The 25,433-nt window shown below is 40.4% G+C and overlaps 1 protein-coding gene across 1 annotated transcript in view; it reads right to left on the bottom strand.

The window, feature by feature from the left end:
• Window positions 1-25,433, bottom strand: part of GADL1 (glutamate decarboxylase like 1) — a gene marked incomplete at its 5' end in the record, with an annotated part of 84,638 nt that overhangs the window by 33,493 nt on the left and 25,712 nt on the right. Inside the window, 6 exons of the mRNA XM_084260664.1 lie at window positions 319-408; window positions 3,450-3,501; window positions 9,363-9,562; window positions 17,093-17,174; window positions 17,428-17,492; window positions 23,870-23,986. Of these exons, the coding sequence (XP_084116790.1) occupies window positions 319-408; window positions 3,450-3,501; window positions 9,363-9,562; window positions 17,093-17,174; window positions 17,428-17,492; window positions 23,870-23,986 (606 nt within the window). The remainder of the gene's footprint in view (window positions 1-318; window positions 409-3,449; window positions 3,502-9,362; window positions 9,563-17,092; window positions 17,175-17,427; window positions 17,493-23,869; window positions 23,987-25,433) is intronic.

The following is a 25,433-nucleotide window of genomic DNA, read 5'->3' as shown; positions in this document are numbered from 1 at the left end:
CGTTAAGTGCCAGGTAATGAAGACTCTGTGTAGACAAGAGATGCAGACAACATTGCTGTTCTCTCAGTTCTGCCAGCTGCTAACAGCTTTGATTGTAAGGTGAATGCTTGCAAATGCCTGCATCTCTTACATTACGAAAAAAATTCATTAACCTTGTCTAAACAGAAAATAAACTGAAGTCCCACCATCTATTTAAGGATTAAATCCACATTCTACTCATAGCTTAATGGTGGACAAAGTCAGAAGCTACTTCACATTCTTATCTGGCACACAGATAAATAAGTAAGCTACAGATAACACTGTTCATGTGACACTCACCTGGTGCAGCTTCTGCCAAAATTCAGGTCCCTCTTCCATTTTTCTTAAGCTTGGTGGAATGTACCAAAAGCAAACATTTGCATACTCCGGCTACACAGGAAAAAAGTGATTGCTTATGAGATGTAACAAATGGGACAGGAATACATATTACAGCTTGTCAAAAATTTCTGGGGTATTTCACTGGTCTTGACCAGGGGAAACCTATGGGTTTATATCATTTTCATTAAAATATCATTCTCCAGCTCACCTTTTGTTTCCCATTTCAGAAACTAGAAGTACTTTTCATATCATTCACTTCTCTCATTTATTCTTCCTATGTATGTATTTAACTCTGCTTTGCTCACTAAAATCTTCCATTAGGGAAAACATGAGAGCCATGGAGGTAACTTACAGATTTCAAAACTGAAGCAACCTTATGACACGTTCTCTTTAGCATTTTTTTTTAATTAAAATTTCCTATGTTAGATTTAACATAAAACATATAAACTCAACTTTTGTCACCATTTAACACTTGCATATCTAGCCATTTTTTTACTGAACAATTCCAGCCTCTTCTTATATCATATATCACACAGCACGCTACACAGTGCTGGATTTAATGCTTGCTTTATCAGTTTCAACATTTTGTGAGAATCTCTGGACAATTTGCAGGGTATGTGCCACATCCTGGATGTACCTTCTCTAATATCTAAGCATCCCTTTTGAGCAGAGACTGAGACTCCACATCTCTGCTTCCCTCCAGAGGAATTTTGCCTTTAAACTCAGCAGAGTTAGCTACAAGGCTCCCAACAAGAATGGCTGTTCACCATGCATTATAGAGTAAGGCGTTTTGTGCTTATGAGGTTTCTGTTTCATATAAGATTGAGAAAGTGTTCCCAGCAGATCAGCCCAGGGCCTCTCTACATTCCCTGCTAATTTGAAACATACATTGAAACAATTTTTATTTTTTTTTTTTACCTGTACAGGTAGCAATAGCACAAGGAGCAGATGTGCCTTCTAGCCCCATCCAGTGCTACCCATAAAACCCACTCAATCAGTCTTGACCTACATTATTTGCAACACAGTATTTAACTGGGGTCTAGATTATAACATGGATGATAAATTCACACACCCCTCTCCCCGCCCACACGCCACTCTCATTAGTACTGATTGAAAGAAAAAGAAAAAAAGAGGGGGAAAAAAAATGAGCTTGGTAGCTGGGTCACACCATCTCTTTGCCCCACTGTGAATGCAGCTGCTATTATAATCCCAGGCAGCCTCCTGAACGAGGAGAGCCCACCAGCTGAGACATGTTCTTTCATGAAAGGGCACTGGGAACTGCTCATATCATTTTCCGCCTCACTTCAAAGAATGCATTAAATACAATTTAATCATCAAGAAGAATATCGTTGTCAGCAGGAACAGAGCTGCAAACCTGCCACCAGCTGCCACTGAATGAAATAAAGCTCAGCTCTTAAAGTCCCATTTCTTTCCCCAAAGAGCGTGCGTTGAGTACACACATAAACACAGACCCTGAAAAGGCAGTGGCTTCCTCAGGAGTGCAAGCACTAGCTCGCTGTTCAAGGGTTTATTTTAAGACTATTTAAAATCAGATGGCAGTAGACAGATGGCATGCATTACCATATTGCCATTGCCTATATTGCCTTCTTGATTATCTCAGTTTCCTTTCACACATCAAATACATCACCCCCCTCTGAAAATACCATTCATCCTAGAAAAAACTTAGCGACTCCCAGCCACACTTCACTCTATTCCTGGCTGTGTTGTCCCAGCTCTTATCCAAGCAGGTAAGCAATTATACCACAGAAGAGCTCTAGATGACTCAAGCATGAGCAGCATTTCCAGGCCGCAGAGTGGGTCTCGCTACAGGACTTCCCTCACTGCATGTATCAGAGGCTCCTCTTCCTGAGCTTTGTCCGAGGTTTGACTTCCTTTCAGAAAGGGCTCACATAGCTGAGTCTCCCAGCAGTCTTTCTTTGAATTCAAACTGCTTGTTCCCCCTGCACTCTGGGAAATCTTTTCTTAACCCTTACCCAACTTCCTTCTCATAGCCCATGCTATAGGACTCCCTCCAATCCCACTTTTAATCCAGTTGTCTTTTTCCTGCAGGAACTAAACAACAATCTCTGCTCTCCCAAACAGCTTTCACATCTACAACAGATCTGGGATTTCTGCTAAACTCTGTAATAATGGAGAACGGAGAGTGTGCTGCTGGCCCATCATGTGCTGCTGGCCCATCATGTTTCACTCTGTGTGAAGTTTCCCAATAAGCATTTTCAAATTAGCAGTTTTCAAAGTCAAAGTTAAAAGTTTACATTTTATACAATTGTATAAAATATTTTTTTTTATATTTCATATTTCTTCTAGCCTAACCTAGAATTATGCTCATGACATCAACAAGTGTAAACCAAATCTGCACTGTTATGGTTTGTCAGTTTCCTGTGTCAGTTCATTTTAATCTCCCTTCCTCCTCTGTGTGTTCTCTTCCTTCCCCAGGCTACATACCCAGCTTTCACACAGGTACCCTTCCAACAAGGCTGAAGATTCTTCTCAAAATGACAAGTTTTTCAATGTCCCCAGATATTAGCCACATTAACCAAAAAGCTGTGTGGAAAAAGAGAGTGCTTTAGCTCTCTCCCCTTTTCTCACTTTTCCCCTAAGCAAGGTCACCAAGAGGTAGTAAGCTGACAGGTTTATCAAAGATAGGTGAAACCCGCAATGTTTGCAAAGCTTTTTAGAAAACTTAGTGAAGAAACAGAATTAAGCGAAAAATATTTTTAAAAAACTTTGATGATGAAAAGTCCGTTTTTAGGATCAAAATATTCTTCCATCCAGCACACAGTCTTATCCATAAGGCTGGCAACCACTGGAAGCTAGACTCTTCGTTTTCACAGAAAGTGCTCCATCTATAACCCCCGAGGCAATACAGGCCCAGAAGCTAGGAAAATAGGTAGAGTGATGGCAGAGAATACAGAGCATGTAAGATGTTCAACCATAGCTGTGCACCTCTGATACATAAAGCTTATTAAATTATATACTCCAAATACAGCCTGGCAATTAGCTTAAAAGAACAAAATGAAACAGCAGACACCCCCTAACAGCAACAACAGTTCACTTCCGTTTTGACTTACCTCCAAAATAAGCTGGAATCCCTCTCTTTTCTTTATTTCATCCACTAGGTATCTGTAATTAAAGATGCAGAGCTTTAAAGCATAGAACAAATCAATACATACAGGAAACAACAAAAACAGTCTCGAACTTTTACATCCTGTTTTCTTCCCCCCCTTCCCCCCCTCCAATTTCTTCTCCTTCCCTCCCTCCCCCTGCAAGACACCTCATTTATGTTAAACTTCATTTCTCCCTGCTGTGAAAATGGAGTAGCTATCAGCTCCTAGAAACAAATGAAGGCTACAGCCAGCCAAGGAGCACTGAGGAGAGGCCAAATTCTGTCCTCAGGCACAGATTTTCAGTGGGGCCACATGGCACAGAATGATCCTATTTGCATCCAGCTGTGAACTTTCTCCCCTCAAATTTCAATTGACGTTGAACTTTACGAATTAATTCCACCACCTCTTTTTCTCAAGTGCTGATGCTGTGCTGCCATGTTATTTCATGGTCACCCTGACACCTCTTACACTGCTACTGTCACTGGGACCTCTTAGTTTAGCCCAGAGCATAGAAGTTTCCATATACTTCAAGCTCAGATACTTTCCTAGCACTGTCCTTGTTCCACACTGTACACAACATTGCCTGTTTCCATTTAGTGAGCCATTGCTGATGCACAGTAATCCCTGAGCATCCTATGCTAACAACACACTGAAATAGTTATCACTTTTCTCTTTTGTCTGTCAGTATGAAAAACTTAATATAAAAATGGAGTTGAATTAAAACTTTGGATCCAAAAAGCTTCAATTTATAGAATTTTTTTTAACATGACCTCTACTTTGCCCTAGCACACGCCACACAGAAATGCTGAAGCAAAGATAACACTTTGACACTGCTGGGTCTGCTCTTTTTATTCCCTCCCCAAAGCTTTCCCAAGGAAAACTAAAGTAAAAAAATAAAAATCACCTCAAATTCACAGTTTTTCTGTTCCAACAGCATTTTAGTCTTCTACACAAAGATTTTGGTGTTCAACAGTAATTAAAAAAAAAAAAAAAGACAAACTACTAAGTCTGTTCTTTTGTTGCATTCATTTGGCATTCTCCTGACTGCAGCTTCATTACTGGTCATCACACAAGTAATTCGTTTATTCGTTATTTGAGGAAGAAAAATATTGCCAAAATAACCCCCCTCGGTCCTATCCACATGCCTGAAACCTGCCCCCACGGGGACTCCTCTAGCACAGTTGTATCTGCAATGCCTGCTATTCGGCAGATGTGCCGCAGAAACAGGTTGGCTGGGGAGGCAGGAAACAATACCCTAGATGGCACACATTTTTCAAAGCAGAGCACGGGGAGTTGTCACGCTGTTTATCATTAACAAGGAGTGTGTGTGTGACTCATTACCTCTTTGCACACATCCCTGCAAAAGGGTAGCATGCCAGTTCCCACGACATGCAGCTCCAGGAGCTGTGACGTGCTGTGCACTGCTGAGATCTTTCCTCTCGCTCTAATGAGTCGGGGTTCTGGGTCCTTTCTGCAATGACCCTTTAGAGCCAACTGTGCGTTTGTTCCCTGTATTTGCCCACACTACTGTTTAGACCGAAAGAGAGGCATGCTGAAAGGTAAGTAAGAGGCTAGGTATCATGGGAGCACGGTGAAGGGGAACCTGTTTCTGAGCAAGCTCAGTAGTTTTGTCCTGTTGATTAGAAAATAGTTGTCTGTGCCATAAAACCAACATACAGCAAAATCAGCAGGCTATTCACAAGAGAGTGCCCCTTGTTTTATTTTTTATTAAATCATGAAAAAGAAATCTACGGATGATCCCACACACACTTTTTTTCACCCTAAATTTTTTTAGGGGAATGTTGCTATTTTACAACATTTAATACTATTCCCTCTTACCAAAAGTGCCTTTTTTTTAGACCACAACCTTCCAGAGGATATCTGATGTCAGTCAAGCTCACAATGCTGTTAATCATGTTCTTAACTACATTGCCAATAGCCTAAGAAGGCAGCCATTAGAAAATCCATCACCCGTGATTTATCTCGCCAGGACCATTTGATGGCAGTGGAGCAATTTACTCTGTGCATCTTTCCACAGTTGACAGTGGAGTTTTATTATCGTGTCAGGGTTGTAGAACTGTAGACACTGAGTCTCAGTGAGGACTGGAGTGCACAGAGAAGTGGTATTTGCTATGATTAAACCCTGCAAAAAACGAGGGGTGGAGATCTGCAGTGAAAGTAGACATAGTCTGCTAAGAGTGGGTGTCAGAAGGGGAACTGGGCAGAAAAACTGCAAAGATGCTGAAGCATAAAACAGAAAGGTAGTTACAGCTGTATTCTAAAAGCAGTTTGCTTCAGTGTACTTCATAATATCTGCATGAAAAATAACTGCAGGAAAAAAACAGCAAAAAAATGTCTGAGGTGATCATCAAGATGCTGTACTGTAGGTATTTTTAAAATAAGCCTTTCCAAATAGGTAGCCATCACAATATTCCTGGGATATCTGATACACTGAAAACATGATTCCTCTCCAAAATAGGAAGAAATTAATGGAATAGCCAAGAAGCCAAGTTTGATGCAACAGAGTTACATGCCTGCAATTACCCTAGACCCTTTGCAGGTCTGGCTGGCTGGGCAGAGGTGTCCAGTAATCTTGCTCTTAAATTCTACAGTCAGTGGACTAGTTCCAGAATTAATCCAGGTCTATGTTCAGGAACCCTGAAATACTATCTTTGCAACATCAAAGTAAAGCCTACTGCAGCAAAAGCGGAGGAAGGCTGCGCAGCTGTTGAGCAGTGAGGAAACCTGGCATAGCGCCCGGCAAACCTGACGTCTCAGCTGCAACGCGCCCATGTCCATGCAAGCTCAGGCTAGCAAGGCAGCTACCATAAAGAATACACTTTCATCAGATAATGGCTAAGAATTAAATTTCTCCTTAAAGGAAAAAGAAAGAAAAGACAACTCAGTCACTCCTTAGAAGCGCTACCAGCTAAATCCTAATGTTCAAAGAAAATATTGATCCCAGAAAGGTCATTAATCACTGCGCTCTCAAACGACCTTGGCCAGTGACCTTGATAAGGTTGAATTCTCCCACTGATAGTAGAATGAATTACTTACCCTGTACAGAGAGAGAACAGTATAATGCTTCTGAACTAAACCAAGATGCAATTTAACCAGAAGTTATTAAGGAACACTTAACTAGCCAAACAATGAGTGGTTCTGAAGAAATAAAATAGAGAAAAAAGCCACAGCTCATTTCGACTTTTCTGGGTTTGAGTCTTTCTTTCTATTCCTTTCTAATCCACTCTGGGTTTAGGTCATGGGTATTTTTACCTTTTCTTTGACTTTATTAAGGAGAGACTATTCCTTTAATTTTTGCTGGAGTAAACATTGAGTTCTTTTCAATTTGGTAGTTCATATAAAAAATAAAATGGCAACATGATACGGGTGACTGTTTTTCAATATTAATGATTTGACTTATGTTAGTATGTAGCTAAGCCAGAAATTGGTAAAGATTTCATTGTAGTTTATCTTGTATGAATGCTAAACAAATATGATACTTAAAATCAACGATTTTTAATGGGCCATTAACTTATTTCAGTATTATTTCTTCTATTGGAAGACAAAACAGTCTGCATATGGAGGTTTCTTCCCAGAAACCATCACATTACAGAATGCTTTGGGTTGGAAGGGACCTGAAAGATCATCTAGTTCCAAGCCCCTGCCATAAGCAGAGACACCTTCACTAGGCCAGGTTGCCCAAAGCCCCATCTAATGTGGCCTTAAATACTTCCAGGGAGGGGGCTTCCACAACCTCTCTGGGCAACCTGTGCCAGTGCCTCACCACCCTCAGAGTAAAGAATTTCTTTCTAATGCCTAATCTAAACCTATCCTCTTTCAGCCTGAAGCTATTGCCCCATGTCCTATCACTACATCCCTGGTGAACTATCCCTCTCCTCCTTTCCTGTAGGACCCCTGTAAGTATTGGTAGGCTGTAATTAGGTCTCCCTGGAGTTCTGCAAAGCAAAAAACACAGTAAAACTGAGCAGGGTAGGCAAGACAAAGATCACAAGAAAAAGGTCCTCGAGTCCCTAACAGAACATACTGTAAGCATTAAGAACTTCAGCAAACTTGTGGAGGAAGGAAAAAAAAAAGCAGTATCTCAGAACAATATGCCTTCAAATACCTCTACTACATCCTACCACAAACAGCATCCTCATACAAATTTCCTCACATCAGCAGCCTTCTGCATTTTTTCAGTCATGGGGAATGATGCAAACAGAAGCATGCTAATTCACTTCTTTCTAGACAGCTCAGAGCCTGGCATATAGGGCTACTTTTACACTAACACCAGAAGACATAGGTAGGAAACCTGCCCTACATCTGATTCAGGTAACATAAGTGTTAAACAATGTAGAACAGTCTAATTTGGACTTGTATGTTTACCAACATCTATGCTTAGTGCTAAAAGTAATAATTGCTATTAAATATTGTTGCAAATGTAATAACACTCATATATTTGCTCTGAGTTCCACCAATAACTGGGAGTTATTGAAAAACTCTTAAAGGACAATGCAGTCATTGGTCTCAGCCAACATGGGTTCAGAAGATGGTGGTCCTGCTACCCAATCTGCTACCCATTTTCAGATTTCCTTTTACAACAAGGTCACCCAGTTGTTTGACCAAGGGAAACCAGTTGATGTTATTTTTTTGGATTTCAGTAAGACCTTTGATACTGTGTCTCCCAATATCTTGCTGGACAAAATGTCCAGCAGCTATAATGCACTGGGTGGGCAACTGGCTGATGGATTAGGTCCAGAGTGTGATAGTAAATGGGGTTACATCTAGTTGGTGGCCAGTCACTAATGGGGCTCCCCAGGGTTCCATTTTAGGTCCAGTTTTTTCACATTTTCATAAACAACCTGGATGCAGGACTAGAGGGTGTCTTAAGTAAATTTGCAGATGACACCAAATTGGGAGGAGCTGATCACTCCACTGAAGGTGGAGAAGCCTTACAGAGAGACCTGGACAGATTAAAGGGCTGGGCAATCACCAACAACATGAAATTTAACAAGGGCAAATGCCAGATTCTGCACCTGGGAAGGGGCACCTCTGGCTGCACATACAGACTGAGGGATCAGACGCTGGAGGCCAGACATGCTGAGAGGGATTTGGGGGTCTTGTTTAACTTGCTGTTGACCATGAGCCAGCAGTGTGCCCAGGTAGCCAGGAGGGCCAACCATCTCCTGGGGTATGTCAAGCACAGCATTGCCAGCCTGTCCAGGGAGGTGACTGTCCCAACTCTACACTGTACTGGTGCAGCCTCACCTCAAGCACTGTGTGCAATTTTGGGTGCCACAGTACAAAGAGGGCAGAAAAACATTGGAGAGTGTCCAGAGAAGGGCAACAAGGATGGTGAAGGGTCTGTAGGGGAAGTCTTACAAGGAGAGGTTGAAGTCCCTTGGGTTGTTCAGCCTGGAAAAAGGGAGACTGAGGGGAGACGTCATCGCAGTCTATGACTTCCTGACAAGGGGGAGCAAAGGGACAGATGCCAATCTCCTCTCTTTGGCAACCAATGACAGAACCCAAGGGAACAGTATGAAGGTGCAATAGGGGAGATTTAGGTTGGATATTAGTTAGAGGTTCTTTACTCAGAGGATGATTGGGCACTGGAACAGGCTCGCCAGGGAAGTGGTCACAGCACTGACCTTGACTGAGCTCAAGAAGCATCTGGACAATGTGTTCAGCCACACACTCTGACTTGGTTGTCCCTGTGTGGAGCCAGGACTTGAACTTGAAGATCCCTATGCGTCCCTTCCAACTCAAGACTATAATTGTAGTATACACGTACAAAAGGAGAGGGTGGAAAAAGTAGCAACATGGTCCATTTCAGAGTATCAGCCACACGAACATTTGAGTCAAATAGTGAGGCAGTACCTAGCCAAAGCCAGTGCCCTGTTCACTCTCTCCTCCAGGCCCGTGGTTCCCAGTGCTTTCCACATCAGCCAGAATTTGAATGCATCTGGACGCCTGCTGCACTGGATGGACTTATCACCAGTGTCATAGCTGACATCGTAGAACTTGTCCTGCTGGAACAGGTATGCAGCCTTGGCAGAGTAACACTTCTTCAGGAGACCCTATTAGAAGCACAACAGACATGTAAATTGCTGATAAGCATTTTCAAACCTTTTTACCTTCACAAGTCAAAACCTTTTTTTCCTGCCTGTACCACCTGCTTAGTAAACCAGAACTGGACGTCCAGAAAACTATTCAAAGCCTATGGTGTGGTTTAAGAACCCTGGATGAACCTGAACCCAGTGAAGTTGGCACTGACAACAAGGAAGCCTTTTTTTTTAAAAAAAAAAGCTTATTCTCTTTGTAACATCACTGAAGACCTGCAGATTGAAATGACATTCTCACTCAGATCTCAAGAAACCACAAGAGTGTGTACCAGAGAAACAGTTGCCCAAAGACATACGTAGGTAGGAAAGAGGAAGAAGCCTGTGTCCACTGCTCCAGTCCACAGATTGGAAGAACAGGTCCTGAGGAGCTTCCTACACATTAACAAATGGCTGAATCTATTCCTTCATTGTCAAAGAACTTCATTTATATACAGCACAGCTAGCTGCAGGTAGGGAAGATTTTAGCTCCAAGAAATAAACAGTTAGCCCTTATCAGAAAATAAAGTGACTGGGGATTCAGTATAGACTGAAACACCATGAAGAGATTAGTACAACCCCAATTTTTGCCTCTTCACAGTGCAGACAATTTTAACATTTGAAAATAACTTCAGAACAACATACCCTAATTACAGTTTGTTAATGAAATTATTTTTGTTCTGCAATTTTCACCTTCCAGATTCTGAGAGGCTATCTGGCCAAAGATGAGCAGCCAAAACAGAAAGCACAGAGGCTGTTACAGGTTTAAAGGGGCAGAGGAAGAGAAGAGTCATAGGACCAGCCATTGGCTGAAGAATGAAATAGTGAAGTATACTCTGTTATACTATGAAGTAAAGTGAAGGGCTGGCAAAAAGCAGGTTACAAGGGCAGAGGTGAAGTTGGTCCTACAGAGACCCCAGGAGACAGAAAAGGTTGTAGATTTGTTGGTGATATTAAAAGTGGGTAAGAAAAATAAACCACAATCTATAAGATAATACTGGAATAGAAATTTAGATAAGGCTAAAAAAAAAAGTTGAGATCTGCAAATGTGTATTTAAGTGACAGTCAAACCAGCGCAGAACAGACAAGGAACAGAAGTGGGCAGCAGTGTGACGAAAGTTTCTAAAAAGTATCTCAAACAGTACAATTCATTTTCCAATTCTAGATCACTCTTTAATTTGAACCAGCTGAAAAAGCATTTCATGCTTTGCTCTGCGTCTGCTGCAAGTCTGATTTTAAAATGGCAGACAGCGTCTGACATCACTCTTAAAGTGTCACATTCCCATAATAAAGGCAATGTGACAATACACTGCTGCTAACTTTGGTGCTGGCACTAAAATTGAGAAAAAGGGTCAGGACAAAAAAGAAGAAGTAATCCAGTGGCATACACAGAATGTGTCCCTCTCTCCTGGCATTTTCAATTCCCTCTATCGATACTAAAACCAAGCCAAACAAAAAACCCAACCTATTTGTAGAGCAGAAAAGGAGAATAACACAAAAGGTTTTCTCCACAGCTTCTGTAGGGGTTTGACAATCCCACAGTAACATCACTGCTTTGCAAAAAGGCCAGCAAATTCAGCCTGAACTCTTTAGCCACAGGACCAGTGCGTTCAGCAGTGGGAAAAGACAGTTTATGTGACAGCTTGGGGAAAAAAGGGACAGCAGCTGCTCTCCCTCTGCAGTCATCACAGTAATAATGTGCTGCTGCAGCCGCACACACAGCCATAACTGGAAAGCCAATGCTGGCAGCAGTTTTTTTGCAGTATATAAAATTCTCACACCTACTTCTGAACTTCTGCAAAAAACGGAAAGGCAAGAAGATGGCATTAGAAACCAAGGAGAAGTCAAGCACTTAAGCATCCATCCTTCATGGGTTTTCTACAGCTTTGTGTTCTTTAAGTAGAAGCTGCACAACAAGAACAGGAATGTGTCAAGCCACTGTGCCTTATTCATTTTGAATTCTATACCTTGATTTTTCAGGGAAAATAGAAGTTTACTAGATATGGTATTAAAAAAAAAGGCGGCAACATCCACAAATTTAAGTTACTTGCTTTGTTTCTTACTGATTTGAAAATTTTGCAGTGTTTCTGCAGTAAGCATATAGCACAGCTGATCAATATGGGACTATCTTCTGCCTTATCAGAATGTAATACAGCTGCACAATAGAGGACATTACTGGATATTAGTTCCCATCATGCCTGTTGTCTGAGAAATAACAACATTTTTTTGCCACAAGAAAACTAAGCTTAGTAATATTACAGAAATACTGAAAAGTGCACTTAAGATCACAGTACAGCTGCAGAGTTTCATAGTTTAAAAACAAACACTCTGGAGTAAAACACAACAAAAACAAATAGTTCAGTATCTCTGAGTGAGCTCAAGAGTCCTGAGAACATGCTTTAAAAACAAGTTTTAAAAAAGAAATGGCTACTGCCCTACTCTCCTTGTGAACCTGAAGCTCACATGTTCTGGCTTGATGATCCTCTTTGTTCTGCTTATCTTACTAATTATGCAATACACTTAAATTCTGTAGAGATTGCCTACTGTCAATCTCCAGAGGCAAGTACAGTGACATCCTCCAGCACATCAGTAAATCAGACAGGAGAATAAACAGAAATCATGCTTTGTGAGAAAGAAACAAGTATGCTAGCCCAATGCAAGAAGTAAGGTAGAGGGGAAAGAGAAGGGAAAAGAAGAAAGAGGATGTTGAAGAACAGAGTTTGGGTGGGGAAAAGAACAGAAGAGGAAAAAAAAAAAATCCAAGATAAATCTTTTGTGCAAGAAAGCAATTACTCTTTGATCACTGCTGTCTCAAAAGTATGACTCAAACATGCTGAAGACATAGAAGAGACATGTCAGCTTTCCTATTAAAATTATGGAAAAGTAGAAGAAAAAGAAAAGAAAAAAGTTTCAAAATATGCTTTCTAATTCAAGATTCTCAGTCTCAAGAAGATTCCATCAGTTTTCCACACAGCGATTGAGCTGCCCCATCTGTTAGGAAGAACTGCTAAAATTTCCCTACAACTGCCCTATTTGACATTTCTGAGTTTCATTCTTCATTGTCTTTTATCATTCTGCCCTTTGTACACAGACTAATGGTAGTTCTCTGCCTTACACTGGGGCTGTTTAGACAATGGAAATACCATTTTCATGGAGGCTACAATCCACTGTGAAGTTTCAAAAAGCCTTTGGTTTTAACGAAGCCTATAGATAGTTATGTGTTCTAATCAATGGGAAATAAATAATAATTATTCATACTGAAATTGATACATAAGAACTCCAATGTCATAACTCAACATGATTTCCTCATTGAACACACCTACCTAGAGGAAGCCTTCTGACCTTATTTCCATGGCTAGTTAAAAGGAAATTCCAATTTCATTAACAAAATATCTTTCTCCCCTAATACAAATATCTTCCTGATTTGCCTCATCTGAAGCAATAAGGACAATCTTTTGAATGGCATACTTGAAAATTCTCAAAAGCAGTGCAGTGCAAAAGGCCACCCCTGTAATTCACTTCAAGAGGTGAGGAGCTCTCAGTTACACTTGCCCCAAGCAGAAAGCAATGGGAATAGAATATATCCCTACAGCTGCCCTGGAAAGGAATCAGGGAAGCAGGTATCTCTGCAATACTGATAATGATGAGAAAGAGATCACGCTGTACATGGCTGCCATCATGACCTCAATCAATTATATTCTGTGTTAAACCAGGATTTCCATATCTACATTCTTTGAGAGTTTATTTTAACTAATAAGTGAAAATCCTGCTCATTACCTAGAATTGATTGCTAATTACCCAAGCTAGTGCTACACTCTGACGAGTCACTGAACTATGGCATCGGTGATAAACATTACATCTCTATATGGTGATAATATACAGCTTAAAACAGATTATAGCCAGGACAAATAAGAGCGGTTCTGTGGTCTTAGGGGAGTAGGTACAACCCAAGACTGATTGATAGCATTTTAAGAATATATAAGAACAAAGTTGACTCACTAATGATTTGAGAATATCGGTTCATCTAGCTTTCTGTTTAAACAGGCGCTGCAATTCACACCACAGCAATACAAGTGTTTTCTGAGTAAGTCTGTCTTACTACAGAAACCATGAAAGTTACTCAGGGTATGAGAGTGAAAAAGGGTGTTCTGCCAGGATAATTTTCTTCACAGTAGTTGGTACACAGCTGTGGTATGGATTTAGGATGAGAACAATGTTGATAACACAGTAATACTTTAGTTATTACCAAGCAGTCAAGGACTTTTCAGCTGCTCATACCAGGCTGCCAATGAGAAGCCAGGGAGGTGCCTAAGAAGCTGGGAGAACACAGCCAGGACAGCTGACCCAGACTGGCCAAAGGGATTCCTTGTCATACGATGCCTTGCTTAGTGTATAACTAGGGGAGCTGGCCACAAGGTGTGCAAGCTTAGGAACAACCTGAGCTCTGAGTGGTGAGTAATTGTGCTGTGCCATCACTTGCAGTGTGTGTGTATTACTACAATTATCATTCTCTTCCTTTTTTGTCCTAATAAACTGTCTGTCTATCTCAACCCATGAGTTTTACCATTTTTTTCACTTCAATTCTCTCCCCCATCCTCTCTGTAGGGGGAAAATGAGTGAGGGCTGTGGGGTTGCTTTAGCTGTCTGTCTCCTGGTTAAACCACAACAGAGGGATAGCTGTGCATTTCTTGAGTGCTTTAAGTACTGAAGAACTACTCTCATTGATCTGAGCTTTTACAGAGGATTAATCAATCCCTTCCCTTTTGGCGAAAATGTTTCCCCCTTCAAATCAAGTCAATCACTAATTTCTCTTTTCTGTATCTACCTTGTTTGGAAATCGTTCCATTGGGTTGGAAGATACTCTCTTATGGGCATTTCACTGCAGTTTATTTCTATTTCTTTAATCTGAAGAGGAAACTATTTAAATACAGTGTTTCATTCTGATAATGTAGCCACAATGTTTTAAACTGATTAACATTGCAAAAGCACATAGCTTTATTGATACTATGTGGCAAAAAAGCTCAAATCAAAAACAGAGTCAGTATTACTGTTGTCAATGGCAAACTAGGGCATTGCCACTACAGCAGAAACATGATGATTCTGTCTGAAGAGTATCTTTTCACACATTAAGTAACATACAAGCTTTGGGTTTGTTAATCTATTAAAAAAAGAAAAAGTGAGCAGTAAAAAAACCTGAGTATCCACCAATAATCACCTAACCTTAATCCTGAGATAGTTCAGTTTCCAAATGGACCTCAAATCAAAAGGGAAGACAGGCTAACAAAAACTCCTTAGTCAGACTTTCAAAGGGAGCTAGGGCTTGATTCATAAATGGGACCCAAGATCTACATTTAACATTTCACTGCTCTGATTCCTTGCAGAATGCACCACTTCAGAAACTACCTGAAGCTCCTTGAACATCTACTTGCAGAGCAGTATGTGCCAAATTCTTCCAGCTCCTGCTAACTACAGTATGAAGGAATGATACTCAGATATAACTCTGTGCTTCATGTGCAGCCATAGGTATTTATTTAATTTGGGAGCCATGGAATAAACTCCAAAATGAGAAACTGATACACATACTCTTCCCTTCCCTTATAGGTATGAAAATAGCATTTTTTAATGGGAGACTGGATTAAACTGCCTGTTCTGGTACAGAGAGGACAAAAGGGAGACAAAGTCTTTCTGACAAAGTGTCTTAAATATGCATTTGATTTTTTTTTTTCCTTAAGGATTTATATTCCAACACTTTCAAAAAGCTGGTAAGAAAGTACTCAGATTTGTATGTGCATCTGTGTGCACACAAAGACCGCACTGGCACATACACAAAACATGTAAGTGCCAGTTTTCCAGGAACTAAACACAGAGCAAAACACTCTCTTGTCCCCAAGGAGAGAAATCTTCTATTTTCCAGAACATGTCTCACTGTACAACAGGATCTGATTGTATGATCAGTAATGCTTGCGTTTTCACCCCTCAGCAGCCCAGGATTCAACCCTACAACTACTTTCAGCACAGAAGTGCCTAGCTGTGATTTAGAAATTGAATAGCACTGCTCTACCAGACACTGCACTGTAGAGAATACAGAAAGCCTGCCAGAGCCCTGAAGTTGGAACAGTGTTTGTAAGGGGACTCCAAATGCCAGGAGAGCTAGAATATTTCTTTCCTTCCCATTTCTTTCCTCTTTCTTCCTGAGAAATTTCCACTATGCTGCCCAAGTAGACTAATCATTACCTGGGGCTATATCTATGTGCTGGGCCTAATTAGTTAAAAATATAGCACTGAATTCTTCCCAAGCCTTCAATTAAGACACCACATTAATCTTAGTCAATAACTTCATTCTGCTTGTTTGTCATCCTGGAATAAAGATAGTGATGGACAGGTAGTCCTGGAGTCTAATCCTCTTTAATCCCACAGACTCTAGTCTAAGAAAATGAGGAGGCACCCTAGTCCTTGCTGTCCTGCCATGTGTCTCACCCCTGACTTGGAGCAATCAGCTCCAAGAGAACACCGATTAGCATCTATGCTCTTCGGTCCTCATCAGTTCTTACGACCAGAAGTTAGTAACCAATTACATGGGCAGCTAACCATTGGCAGCTGAATAGAAACTATCACCTGTTTTGACAGATTTATAAAAGTGTTCTACAAACCATGGCCACAAAATAGTGGCACAAACCTCAGAGGCTCCATAGCTTCATGATGTTCAGTCTTCCATAACCTATGGAGTAGAAGCTAAAATTCTCCCTTGATGGTAGACAATGGACATGAGTTTTAGCAGGGCTGAATTTGAAATGGGGCTTGAAATAATTGACCTCTTACTGTTTCTTTGTCAAGATAGAAGGATTCAATAAAGACAGAAGTAGGAAACTTTTACCACATCCCAGATTCATCTCACTTTTGTATCTCTTGAGATCAAAGCTCTATTGTTTGCTTGCTAGACCTTTTAATTAGTCATGGTTCTTAGAAAGCCTAAAGCACCCTGGTAATGAGGAAGAACTAGAAGAGTAAGGAAAGAAGGCTCAGCACATTTACCTGCATGTGCTCCAACTCCTACCCCTCTCCTTTCCCACTGGTGCACCCATGTAAGAGGATGCGAAGGGGAGCTCTGACTACTTTCAACAGAGACGCAGTACTGCTGCAGTCCCAATGGATGACAGCTATTCTGAGGCCTTTGATGAGCTTGGTGTCAGTGCTGCAGACCCAGGTGATAAAATACTCAATTCTGAATGCAAATCATGTACAGAAGTTAACTAGCAAAGGCACCAGCTGCAAAATTTGACCACTGGTGAGTACAGTGACTTGGATCATTTTGACCCTCCTCTCTTATTCACCCTTTGTTAATTTTTGTGGTGAAATTCAAAATAATATCATTCAGTCTTTGCACTGCAGTGTAGTAAAACTGACTTGCAGTTGTTTTCTAATTATTCCCATTTCCATATTACAGCCATGACAGCCTATCATATTAAAAAAAATAAACAAAAAAAAAGAGGGGAAAAAAAAGGGACTTACAGAGTTGTCTTTCACCAGAAGAGCACAGCACTGAATTCCTGCCAACAGCATTTTGTGGGGATTCCAGGCAACAGAATCAGCCCTGAGAAATTTATAACCAGAGAAAGGGAGAAGGAAATTGCACCTATAATCATGGGTATTAGAGAATCAAAAATGAGCACATTCAATCCAAGCAGACAAATGAGAATTCACATTTCTTCCTCCCACAGGTTCAGAAGCATCTCTAATTAACAGTAATTTGTATTTTGGAAAACGCAGCTCTCATGGAGGCCAAGAAGCCACACAATTTCCACCTTAGTCCCCGTAAGTATGTACATGAACTAAAAGTGACTTACCTGTGGATGCCATGAAGAAGCCTGCAATGCTTCCTTGATATCAAAGCTGAGCCGCCCCAAGAAGCCTGTTGGAACATTCATAGAGCCAAGGCAATATTATTTGTATAAAGGTCTTTTGATAATGCTTCAACTAATAATTTCTGAAGATGTTTTATCTTGTTTAAAACTTAGTTTACAACATAAGTGAGTTAAATTTTGCCTTTAGTATCACCTACTGAAATAAAGATAGCAGCTTGTGGCTGTACCTAAAATAAAGGAGGTGGTGGTCTTTACCACTCCGTGAGCCACAAACTACACTGTCCCTTCTGTGTAAGCAAAGATGTGAACTGAAGCATCCCTGCATAACCAGACCCATTCCTGATACTAATTTAGAGCTGCCTCCTTTCCCCCAGCCTAAACCTAGGCAGGGAAAGCAGAAAGCCACATTTTGCACATCTTCCTCCTGCTAGCTGTTTCCTTTCTGAGACATTCACAGGGGAAATAGTAGAGAGTTACAATCTCTGCCAATTGCAAAGTCCAGGCTCAGATTTTCAACAGAGTTTGGACACAAAAAGCAAAGCCAGTGAGTAAGCTATAGCAGCATTTCTGTTACCAGCAATCCAACTGATGTGAAAATGGAGTAAGCCCCACAACATCTCCCTCAGCTCATCTAAGAAATAAACGTGTTATCTAAGAGACATTTACTCCTTCTCTGTAATGAGGGGGCTCTCCACCGAAACTCCTTATCGAGTGTAATTCTATCTCTTCTAGATATTTGCCTCTGGGTGGGTGACACTTCCTGCAGATGTCTCTCTCCAAGGACTATAGAATGAACCCAGATAACAAGCTTTTATTACATTAGTTTAATTTCTGGCAACTGGATCCATGAATATGGCAAGGATCAGATTTCACCCACCTAGTGCTGTGATTTTTCCTTTCTCAAAGAACAGTATTTGTCCACAGGGAAGGGGTGGGGACAAGACACACCAATCACTAGACAGGTCATACAGTGCATTTGATAAGCTATTATTAAAGTGCAAGAAAAAGACTTTCAATGTTTATGCAGACAGAATCCACTACAGCACATTCCTTGTGAAGTAAGCAAGGCTCCTCAGAGAGTCACAGGAGGCATAAGTCCACAGAACATCTGGACTCAGCGTATTTAAAAGAAAAGACTCACACATTTTAGGCTAATGAAGAAAAAAAAAAAAAATCACTGATGTGAAGATTCCTGACCTAAGGATGGAGAACACATGCTTGCTTGGCTTTTGTCCTTTTTTTTGTTCTTGAAAGAAACGGATGCAACAGCTGAATCAGCATTTGCTTCACTTGCCATACATTAGGAATAAGATCTGCTATCTCTGGGAGACAGGAATAGTGAAGGCTCACAAGGGAAATGAAAGGTTAATAACTTGCCTTATCACATGTCATTGTCATTAACGCAGTATATTAATGCACCCCATCGTGTTTTACCTTGTCATGCTCCCATCCTTGCTGAGGAAAGTGGTGCTGCTCAGTCTAAGGTAACTGTGGGACCTAAGGTGGGAAATCATTTGCCTCCAACTTCACAGCAACCCTGCGACAAATCCATGACATGACACTGGGTTTCTCCAGCTCGCCCAAATTTGCCGTATTGTCGGAAGAACTACCTATTCAGACAAATTTTACTCTCCTCATTCTCTAACTCAATAAAGCCAAAACAGTCACTAAGTTAATTACTTGATTTTCATAATTCATAAGCAACCCACTGAAATACAGTAAATGTTTACAAAATTTGCATCCAAAGCTGGCTGTATTTGAAAAAGTTGCCATTTTCACAGTCTGTGAAAAACAGGCCTAGAAAGGCCCTGAAGAGGTCATCTCAACAGTGTGCCACCCCTAAAGGCAGCACCAGCCATACTCATCTCACGCCTGTCAAACACTTGTCTTATCTAGAGACCAGGAATCAGGGAACACGCACAGTTTGCGATAAGTATCAAGGTGAAAAGTAAGGTGCAGAGAGACTCAGCTGCCTCCACAGCACTAGTGGCACAACTTTTTTTTTTTTCATTTGTTTTAAAAATTACTGCTGGAGATCTGGAAGAGAGGGATGATAGCACTGGAGGTCCACACTTCAAGTTTAAATAGCTCCTTGAGCGATCACTCAGTACTACAAACGAGCTTGTGCTTCGTGGTTCTTTTCCCAGTTCAAAGAACAATTGTTTAGGGGTCCAGGGCTGACAAAAAAAACAGGAAAGGACTGAAAAGGCGCCAAAGATGACTGAAAATCACTGGCTTTGTCTGGTTTTAAAGACCTCTTATGATGGAGACGGCATGATTTAACCACTTAATTTGTGTTTAACAGTAGCAACCCTATAGATATAAAATGTCAGTCCTAAACAGCATTACCTCTTGTCATACCTGCAGTGATCAAGAGAACAGATTATCCTTTTCTTTTTGCAGCAGCTTTTAAAGCATCTGTAGACTATTACCTATTGTCTTAATTTTGTTCTAGTTCAAGTAATATCAGTGCTTTCAGTCTTTCCTCACTGGTCATGATTTCCAGATACGGATCTGTTTATCCTCACTGCTTTACTATTCTCTAATCTTTCTGCTAGAGGTCTCCTGCATTTCCTTCTTGAAACACAGCTTTTTATTTGGACACAATCTAGATAACGCAGATGGAGCACCAAGCAGAAAGAGAATATTTTATGTATCTTCTTTATTCAACTCTGAAAGACATTTAACCCTATCTGAAAATGCCTACCATCACTGATTTGTGATATACTTCACATACCAGATCTTATTCTGAAGACCTGCTGTCTAGCCAACAATCCCCAGCCTGTTTCTGCAGTTGATTATTACAGCTTAAACTTAGAGCTCTATCTTTATTGAACTGTAGCCTAGTTTTTCCACTTTTTCCTCCACACTGTCAAGATATTTTTGATTTCTAATCCTGTCCTCCCACTGCCTCTTGCAGCAGTTTTATGTCACTTGCAATTTTAGTCAGCGTATTCTTTTTCATCCAAGCTATTCGTGAAAATATCAACTAACTGCTAAGTTAGGATGGACATTTGCAGAATCCTCCTCAAAATTTTCCTTCCTTTTCAGTACTGAACCACTGGTAACTGGCTCTCTGGGTATGATTTTCCAGCCAGGATTTCATTCACTACCACAGCTGCTGCTTGGCATGTTTCTCAGGCTTTCTGGTGAGATGTTGCAAAGACACAATGAAGTTAACTGCTTCTCCTCCATCCATGAGACTACAGAAGGAAGGTAGATGGATCAAACCAGATTGACACATTTTTGTTTACAACAAATCCAGCTGATCCAGCAATGCAGGATAGCTCAAAACACAAAGATTATCATCTGTGTCCCACACAATGTAATTGGTAACTAGGGATGGGAAAATTGCAGTGTTTCATATGCAACAAACCACTTACAGCTGAAGGACAGGAATCTCTGTCTTCACAGTGTGATTAAACTAACTACCTAAGCACAGGCTGACAGGTCAAACTTGATTTTCCATAGCCTAGCCATAGGAAAAAAAAAAAGTCAAAGTCAGGACCAGCAGGGAAGAAATAGTCACACATAGTATTTAAAGCTACATGAACACAACAAATGACATTCTTAAGTGCTGGAGCTTGACTGTGTATTGATGATGCAAAACAAGTCATTAAGAAAGGCATCACAGGTGTATGACAGAACGCAAAGAGCAACTGGGATGCATGTATGAGTACTGTAATACACACAAAATAAACTTGGTTATACTCTTTGCACTTAGGCTGTTGAATGGCTTGACTGCTGAGACAGTTTGGGCTCATTGGTATTATCTTCTTAAAACAACTTTTTGCTTAACTCCCTTTTCAGGTTTGTCTCCATGTGAGAGCTTATCTACTATTTCTGACTTTATTGAAATTTATCTTCTTGAAGCCCACTGATTTTAAGTTGACATTCTCCCTTTTGCATTTGTAAGAATTATGAGCTTTATCATTTCATATTTAATGAAAAGTGTCTCCCTAAGGCAAACATACCAATTTTGGGGATCAGAAAATATTCTGAAGTACATCAGTGTAAATCTGGAAATAACAGAACTGACAAATCTGGAAATAACAGAATCACAGAATTGTAGGGGTCAGAAGGGACCTCCAGAGATCATCTGATCCAACCCCCTTGCCAAAGCAGGTTCCCTAGAACAAGTCACACAGGTCAGCATCCAGACAGGTCTTGAATATCTCCAGAGACGGAGACTCCACCACCTCCCTGGGCAGCCTGTCCCAGGGGTCTGTCACCCTCACTGTGAAAAAGATCTTCCTCATGTTGGTGCAGAACTTCCTGTGCTCCAACTTCTATATTCTTGTAAACAAGAATATAGAAGATATTCTTGTAAACAGCTCTTGAGACCATTTGTAGTAGATAACCCTGACTTCCATCAATAATACAGGAAAAGTCCTAAATTACACAGAACTTCCCCTAGTTTTCACTCTTTTGTTTTAATTGTACTGTGTCATTTTTCCCCTCTACAGTTACAGCAGGCCCAAACAGTAGGATTCACTTGCTGTAACTCAGCCTCCATAATGTGTAAATGATTCAACAAGAAGCCAAGACTTTCAGAGGAATGTAGATCCTCAAAAGCTACCAAAAATATTATATTCTTGCCTATGAGGCTAGGAGGAGGTAGGCTTGCTTAAAAACAAAGAAAAAAAAAATCCAACTCTTCACTGTGTTGCTTGTACACTCCAAATGGCAGATGCCTGGTCTCACTATACCTTTTCATGTATTTTTATAGTAAACCTATTTCCAATGGCGCTGTGAGTGAAAAAAGGCCCCATTATGAGTTAGTCTGCTCACTTTACATTTGTATATAAATGTCTGCCTGATGGAAAGCTTTCAGTCTTTTCCTGATATCCTGTTCTCATATAAATACAGCTAGAAACTTTAAACAACAAATAAAGTCATCCACTCAACTCTGCATAGAGGGTGAAAGGAAAGACGGAAAAAAAGCTGATAGAACTCCTGAGAACCATTGAGAAGTTCATAACGTGAATCACACCTTAACAGAACAGTTGGTCTTTTGGACCATGAGCCCAGTTTATTACTGGACATTTGTCCTTCTACTGGGAATCAATTAACATCTGATAGCTACTGTCCTGTTCAAAGATCTTCACACACATTTTTGCCTTAATTTAACATGAGGCAAAATTGGAAAGAGAAAGTTAATTCTTTATAAAGCACTATCAACTGTGTTATAAAACACATAGCTCACAATATGTCCCAGGCCCATCCTATCTAATTTTAGTCATTCAGCTAGAGGCAGTATGTTAGGAGACTACTCATTCTTCTCCTACGGCCATTGGAGATGGCTCCAGCCACATCTATTCAACTCACCTAAGATCCAACCCAGATTCTGGATACACCTCTCTTTCCACTGACTATATATGCAGACACAGGAGAGACTAGCACCTACCATGAATTCTCTGAGTGTACTGAAAATCTGCTGGGCTGTTCCCACCAGCATGCAGCCATGAGGAGGCTTTGCACACACTTTAAATACTAAGGCTAAATTCTGCATCTTTGCCTTCAGGTCAGTAAGAAAAAACTCTTGTGACTCATGGTGACTTTATTTATTAATGTCTGTGAGACATTATTTGAAACACACATTTGCTGCCTACGTGATTTTTCTTTAAATAGTCAACATTAAACAAACACTTCAAATATTTAGAGCGGATCTAAAGATCTCCATTAATGTTGCTCCAGATTCTCACATCGCTCCATGGGTTTTAATTTAGCCATTCTGGATTTGTGGCATTGCAATTATAAAGGGAACGTAATTTTAGAAAATATTAAGAGACCTGGTTTTAGAAAAAGTATGTTTACAGCTAATTCTTTCAGGCAATAAAAAGGCTCAATTTTTATTCCAAAAAGGTTCATGAATGGATTTTCATAACCAAACCTAAAATTATAAAGAAATGAGAGAAGAAAAGTTTCCAGACAACTTAGGAAAGCATGAGGAGATCTACAGAAAACTTAAACCTGTAAATATGAAACAGAATAATTTATGCCTGGTTGAGTCAGAAATATATTTTTATTTTAACCTGTACGAACCACATACCACAATTCTAATATACCCATTCTTTAATAGAACGTGGAAAGAATCCTAAGTTAAATTTGTATATAATCATCCTTGAAGCATTTTTAGGAGGTAGCAAGAAGAAATTGATTTTAAAGTAATTTTGAAGTATAACCTGACAATGACAAAATAGCTTTGACTGCTTGTCACAACCAAATTATTTGCTGTTTTTTTAGCACACGTAACAGACACAAATAAATCAGAATGTTTTTCTGTTCTCTATGCAAAAAAAAAAATAATAATAAAAGTTATTAGAGCCCAACTTACTTCTACAAAGAATCATCAACAGTAAAGAAAAAATAGCAGTTATAAAAAAAGCAATGCTAAATACAGCTATGTGGTACACAAACTCACGTCAACGTGAAGCCAGAGGCCATACTTTTCACAGATATCAGCAATTTTATCCAGAGGATCAAATGCTCCCAGCACTGTTGTGCCTGCTGTAGCACAGACAAGAAATGGTGCTGACCCCTGCAATAGGATTCAAAACAAGAAAACTGTCATTTGCACCACTCATTTCTTCCAGTATATCTGCAAAGCCAAAGTATTAAAAGGTCTAGGAATACAGGACAAAGATGCAACAGTCTATATTTTAGTTTCCCAGCAGAAGGTGCTACATTTAAAAGTGCTGACTATTAAAAAAGAAAAAAAAAAACTGAAAAAGGGGAAAAAAAAAAAGCATGTTCCATTTCCAGTTAACATCCTCCCAGGGCAGATTTCACCAGCTTCAGACTGTTTTGACAGATGCTTGTTTTATCAAGATCAAAACATACCAGATATTTGACATCTCTCTCTATACACTGATTTTCACTTCTCAGTCTTCCACATTTTACTACCATATTTGCTGCTATCCTGCCAAACACAATAAAGCTATTAGCTCCGCCAGCAGGCCACCCATACAAGGAAAGGTCTCATCCCTTTAGGGGTTTCACCTGCATTGTCTCTGCAGTGCCCCCATTCTCTGCTTGGTGAAGAGGAACACTGTTTGCCTTTGGCAGCACTGGCACACACCGCAGCTGGGACAGCCATCACGGCCTGACCTCCATGCCTACATGATCTACTGCAAAGTGCTATTCGCTCACTCCTACTCCTGTCTATAAAGCAGGAAAGGCCGTAGATGGTCACTGAACATCAGGAGAGAGACCTCTGGAAATCTCAAGACAGTTTTACGGTTAGACAGGTGGGATAAGGCAAACTGTTGTCAGGTTGCAGTCTCAGACAGCCATCACAATCCGTCCGTTGTGGTTTCAGTGGCTTTGCTTACTGTTTTCCCACTCAACTAATACCATGGGCACAATTACAACAACAGACTAGGCCACGTATACCCGCTGGCACCTACCCTTGCATAGTGTAACATGCCTGTGCCTACTCAGGAGTAGAAAATGAAACAATGGAAAGAATTGGTAGACTTTGAAACAACTATGAAATTGAAACTCATGAAATTGAGGGTACCAGCCCTAGCGATGACTACACGGTCTCACTGGTAAATATACACTGAAGGAACTTCTCTGCACCTTTCAACATCTGGCCCCACAGTTGGGAACACTGTAACTGAGGAGGGACTAAAGTTGTTACTGAATTTGTATAATCTGAAATCCCTGGAGTCCATTTGTAGTGAATTACATCTCTTAGATGATGTAAACCTCTGCTGATGTAACTCAGTGCAGCTTATATGAAATCACACATCAGCTGAAAAAAAAAAAATAATCAAACTCTACATACAAGTCTTGTTTGTGTCTTCACTTCAACTGAAATCTGATCATTGCTCTTTAAAAAAAAGGTGTTGCCTCCTTTAAACATCTGCTACAGAGGCAGACAGGCTTGATTCATATTTAGACTCTGACAGTTTTACACTTCTTGAACAGCACAGAGGACTGTTAGAATGGTACATAATTATGATTTATTTGTATTTTAGATC

This window comes from Gallinula chloropus (assembly GCF_964237585.1).
Source record: "Gallinula chloropus genome assembly, chromosome: 2".
NCBI classification, from domain to species: domain Eukaryota; kingdom Metazoa; phylum Chordata; class Aves; order Gruiformes; family Rallidae; genus Gallinula; species Gallinula chloropus.
This window is presented reverse-complemented; position numbering and strand designations above follow the sequence as displayed.